Source organism: Olea europaea, chromosome 14 (genome assembly GCF_002742605.1).
Source record: "Olea europaea var. sylvestris chromosome 14, O_europaea_v1, whole genome shotgun sequence".
Lineage (NCBI taxonomy): Eukaryota > Viridiplantae > Streptophyta > Magnoliopsida > Lamiales > Oleaceae > Olea > Olea europaea.
Genome location: NC_036250.1, coordinates 3578794 through 3583792, shown reverse-complemented (window position 1 = coordinate 3583792; position 4999 = coordinate 3578794). Strand labels below are relative to the sequence as shown.

At 33.5% G+C, this 4999-nt stretch overlaps 1 protein-coding gene across 2 annotated transcripts; it reads right to left on the bottom strand.

The window, feature by feature from the left end:
* Positions 1–323: 323 nt before the first annotated feature.
* LOC111408817 (protein OSB1, mitochondrial-like) lies at positions 324–4427 on the bottom strand. 2 transcript variants are annotated; one of them, XR_002705366.1, is made up of 5 exons: positions 3948–4427; positions 3669–3807; positions 1537–1618; positions 900–1209; positions 324–813 (listed from the first exon to the last, which is right to left on the bottom strand). XR_002705366.1 is itself a non-coding variant. In XM_023038590.1 (4 exons), the coding sequence occupies exons 1-4, from the start codon at positions 4292–4294 to the stop codon at positions 950–952; spliced, it is 828 nt and encodes a 275-aa protein (XP_022894358.1). In that variant the 5' UTR covers positions 4295–4427; the 3' UTR covers positions 324–949. The 2 variants fall into 2 exon arrangements, 1 of the variants encoding a protein (XP_022894358.1); XM_023038590.1 differs by having other exon boundaries at positions 324–1209.
* Positions 4428–4999: the final 572 nt, after the last annotated feature.

Sequence of the window (4999 nt, the reverse complement as noted above, 5' to 3'; positions counted from 1 at the left end):
GACATTGTCTTGTGCTCACGCCTTGGATTTGTGGCCAAGCTATTAGAGAATTTTATTTATCTGGCGCCTTATTACAAGCTTTCTTCGACACGATAACAACTCCAATGGCAATAATAAGCTAAATAAATTCTTGTTACAATACAAGTTATCATCCCTACTCTAAATTAACAAAACATTCGAATCATATTTGAAGAAAACATCATCGTCATTGTTACATGCATTTTCTTACCTGATTAATAAATTAAGTGAAACCACATATCAATATGAGACAATTTTATCTGACATACGAATCGATAATGTTAAAATTCATTTCCATGGCCAAATTAAAACCGGGAAAATTTTTTACATAAAAGAGATTATTAAGTTATAGGGTTCATAATATAACTAGACAGAAGGAAGAAACAATATACATGTTTCATTTTAAGTATATTCTTTTGTCACTCAAATCTTTATGCATGTAAAACCATTACACTACGCTTGTTCTCCAATGAATATTCAGTCGAGGTAACAAAGTATGACTTGTAAATACAATACAGAGCAACACCAAGTCACTAGCCTGTGTAACCTTTTTTCCTGAAGAAAATTCTGTACAGTAGATATCAAGGAGGATATGAGCTGATGAGCTTTTCTTTATCTGGCGCAACACCATGTCACTAACCAGTGCATGCTTCTTTACCAACGCAAGTTGTATTCAGCAAATCATCTGAAGGAGGAGATACGAATTTCTTTGTGGTTTGAAGCTGCAATACCTTAATTATGGCCTGGATATTTCGTTTGAAACACAAAGTTGCTTCCTTCTTAATGCATGGGAAGCTATAAGATCCAAACATCAGAAATGCCTCGTGCTGCAGCAATCTAAATTATTGGAAACAATTTAACGGAGAGTATATTTAACTCACATTTTCACCACTTGGAGCCCCGTATCTGAGTTTCAATTCCTTATGTGCCCTCATAAACCAAAGGGGACTAATATGTTTTCTGGACTTTGTTCCCTCAATCTAGCATCGTATAGTTGGACTTGTTTTTTGATCCATGGAGGATCATTGTCCTGGAGCCAAAGGACCTCACCGGTATCCTTGTGCTTAAAGTCTGGATGATTTGGGCGAGGTTTACTCTTCCTATTATCCCACCATTCATTAGGGTTGGTAAAGAAAACTTGCCATAAATGGAGTCTGTCTCGTTTCTTCTGTGCATAATCTACTGTCGAATCTGCGAATTGATCAAAAATCCATATATCACAAACCCTTGCCCATCCATTAATTGTGCTACTCTAAATTAGCAATTGTTTGCCTTGTCCATTAAATATTGCATGATTATTTACTTCCAAAAAGCTAATCTTTAGGTCAGTAGAACTGAGTCGAAGAAGTCCAGTTTCCAGTAAGTATTATATTCAATGATTCACTTTTTACCTGAATAGCTCAAAATGTTATCAACAATTTACTTTTAGTATGCAGTATATTAGTGGCAAGCAATGTTAAAAAGGTTCTAAGTAGCCTGATGTTACCGCCAAAGCAAAAATAGAAGGAAGTTTTCTACCTCCTGATTCCAATTTTTTTGATTTCTTGCAAGCAGGAGCCAAACCACTTTGGGCAACAAAATTTATCTCCTTAACCTGCACCTACACATAAATAAAAATAAAAAATAAAATTAATTAATTAAAAATAGATATATACAACAAATGTATCTGCAGAAAGAAATTTAAAACAAGAATTTAAGCCGGAGAAGTTGATCCAATCATTCTAAATGTAGAAGAACCCTGAAATGAATAACCATCTCATCTATGACTGGGCTGGGCAATGGTGATGTGTTGTGTGCAATATGTGAATTTGTCATGAATAATATGAGTGTAGATTATAATATATACCTCTGTGATTTAATTTATGATAATAACATATATTTGATAGATTTTCATTCTTCTTTTACTTTTTTTTCTGTTGATAATTTAATTTTATACAAATTCTTCAGTTCCTAATATAACAAATACTATCAATTCTTAAAAAGTAACAACGATATATATTAAGTTGATTCATGAATAATAAAATTAAAGCTGGACTTTAGTTCTGAAAAAATTCGAACCGAACATGAATTTTCGAGTATTTAGTAAGTAAAATCGTCTGGTCCAAATTTAATTATGAAACCGTTCGAGTTCGGTTCGATTCTGCTCCATTTGGTTCTCAAGTTCCGTACAATAATTAATTTTTTAATATGTACAACACTGCTACATTAATTTAACTAATAGCATGTTCAATTTTATCTCTTACAAAATAACTTAGTCCAATCCCTTGATATCTTTTACTAATCTCTTTATTGAGTTCTTACATTTAATTGTTAAAATCATATGAAGAGGAAGATATTGTGCTTACAATAATAAAGAGAGGAGCAATCGAGCTTTCAATTAGATTTTTCCTAAATGACAGAAACGGACTACAATAGAATAAGATATTTAGGTAAAACTTAGGTCAATTTGATTAGGTTAGGTTTCTACTGAAAATTAAAAATAGAAAAATCATATTTTCAATTTGGGCTAACGTGCAAATTTCTTTAGAAAAATAAAATAAATTGGCTTATTTAAGATAAAAAAAAAAAAATAGTTAGATTCGATTTTTATTCGATTCTTGATCTAGAACTAAGAATCGAACTAAACCTACGGATTCTTGATTCAGATACCCGTTCGGGTATTTCACTTGAGAAGAACCTCTCGCCTCGGTTCGGTTCGAATTCAGGTCGAGAGTTTCATCTAGTCCCAAATAAAATTATAAATTGATACTAAGAAGTTATTTCAATGTATTAATACAAAAAAAAAAAAAATAGTTAGATTCGATTTTTATTCGATTCTTGATCTAGAACTAAGAATCGAACTAAACCTACGGATTCTTGATTCAGATACCCGTTCGGGTATTTCACTTGAGAAGAACCTCTCGCCTCGGTTCGGTTCGAATTCAGGTCGAGAGTTTCATCTAGTCCCAAATAAAATTATAAATTGATACTAAGAAGTTATTTCAATGTATTAATACAAGAGGTAACATAAACTAATAGAATACACTTCCAATACGTTTGACGATATGAAATTTGAGCCTTGTAACTAGTATTTTGAAACTCACCTCTTTTCTGAATTTCAATTAGAGACTACATTTTAATTCCACCAAACAATAAGTAAATTTTGAACAAACACTAGTGGACTAAAGCAAGATGAGAACTAACACTTAATTGAGAACACAATATTGCTAAAATACGTTCTATAGGAATGAGAGCTATATCCTTGATTCCTTAGTAAAAGAAAATTACCACCTTCCAACCATATAATCACTTACATTAACACAGAACTCCTTCATAAACAAAAGCAAGAGGGCACAACTCATAGAAGTATTACATCTTGGCATTTGGCAACATAGCCTCGGTCAAAGAATAAAAAGAATTAACAACTAGGTCGCGATATTGTAAGGTTCCAAATTCAAGTTGCATTGCGTATTACATCTCGGCATTTGGCAACATAGCCTCGGTCGAAGAATAAAAAGAATTAACAACTAGGTCATGATATTGTAAGGTTCCAAATTCAAGTTGCGTTGCTCTGTTTTAGTGTTCCAATAAGGGGAGCAGTGGATATATCTTGCACAAAGAAAAGCTATGCCAGACACTTGATAACTGCGAAAGAAAATAGCATTTCAAACCTCATGACAACGAATACACCTCCCATATTCGTCCACCTTGGTATACCATCCTAGATGACCTGAAACATAAATTAAATCGTTTGGCTTGAGATGCTGTACCGATATTTCAGCCATTTCATGCCACATTTTCAGCAGTACCCTGTACAATGTGTATAAAATCACGTCCATCGCTAGCATAAACCGGTACATAACTAGCGCACGGCCCACGCAGAAAAAATATAGATAAAAAATAAACTAAATTAAACTATAAGCAGAAACAATTATTGATGGAATCCTTACCTCAAGTCGCGGTACAGGCCAGGGGAAGCTTTGACATTGAGCATTGTATACACGCCAAAATGTCCATTGGTGGTATTGCAGTTTTTGATAGGGTAGTCTATAGTACCAATGAAGCTGACAGAGTTGCGCAAGCTTTCATCGTATTGAACAGTGATGGGTCGCTGGTACTTGAGGGCGCGCCTGTAAACGAAGCTTCCGCCATCCGGCTCATCGGATTCGGGTTCCTCCGGGAGGAGAGTCCAGGCACGTCGGATTAGAGCGGCGGACGACGAAAACTGGTGGAGATCGCGAAAAAAAGGGGAAATGTAGTTCTTGAATTTGGGTAGTAGAAAACACGCAGTCCCCATGATTTGAAACTATTAATCATATTTTAGGTTAAACTCTAAGTTTGGGGATTAACAGCTCAATTGAGCAATTGGAAATTTTAGGTTGAACTCTGAGTTTGGGGATTAACAGCTCATATTTTAGGTTACTCTGAGTTTGGGGTTAACAGCTTATGGGAAGCATGAGAGCCATTGGACATATCCCAAAGTAGGGAGTTCATGGGCTTGGACTTGGGCTTGGGCTTGGGCTTGGGCTTGGGCTTGATGTTGGTCTCAGTCTTGGGGCTGGACAATTCAACACTAAGCCCTGTTTGAAAACCATTAAATCCAGTGAAAAATACATAAAGATTAGCTATCACTCATTTCAAAATTAAGAACAAAGATTTCAAATTTCAAAAATCATATTTTTATTAAAATTTAGTTATGATTTAATTAATTATATAATTTATCAATTTAATAAATTAAAATCATAAATCTATACAATTTGATCACAAATTAACGATTTAGTTATTCATTTATTATTTTTTATCACGAATCAACAATTTTATAAGTCACAATTTATTCATTGGTCACAATTTATTTATCAATCACAAAGCACAAATTTTATAAATCACAATTTATTAAAGAGTCAAAAATTATCAAATTATTGGTCATAAATTAACAAAATTTTAGGTTACATATTATTTGTTGGTCACAATATACCTTTTTTATTGATTACATATTGTTTAT

Bases quoted from the DNA above. Each gene is read 5' to 3' on its own strand.
- LOC111408817 (XM_023038590.1), bottom strand. From the start codon at position 4,294: ATGGGGACTGCGTGTTTTCTACTACCCAAATTCAAGAACTACATTTCC. The intron at 3,808-3,947 runs GTAAGGATTCCA...CACATTGTACAG, and splicing joins GGCCTGTACCGCGACTTGAG to GGTACTGCTGAAAATGTGGC. The intron at 1,619-3,668 runs GTTTGAAATGCT...ATTTATGTGTAG, and splicing joins GGTGTATTCGTTGTCATGAG to GTGCAGGTTAAGGAGATAAA.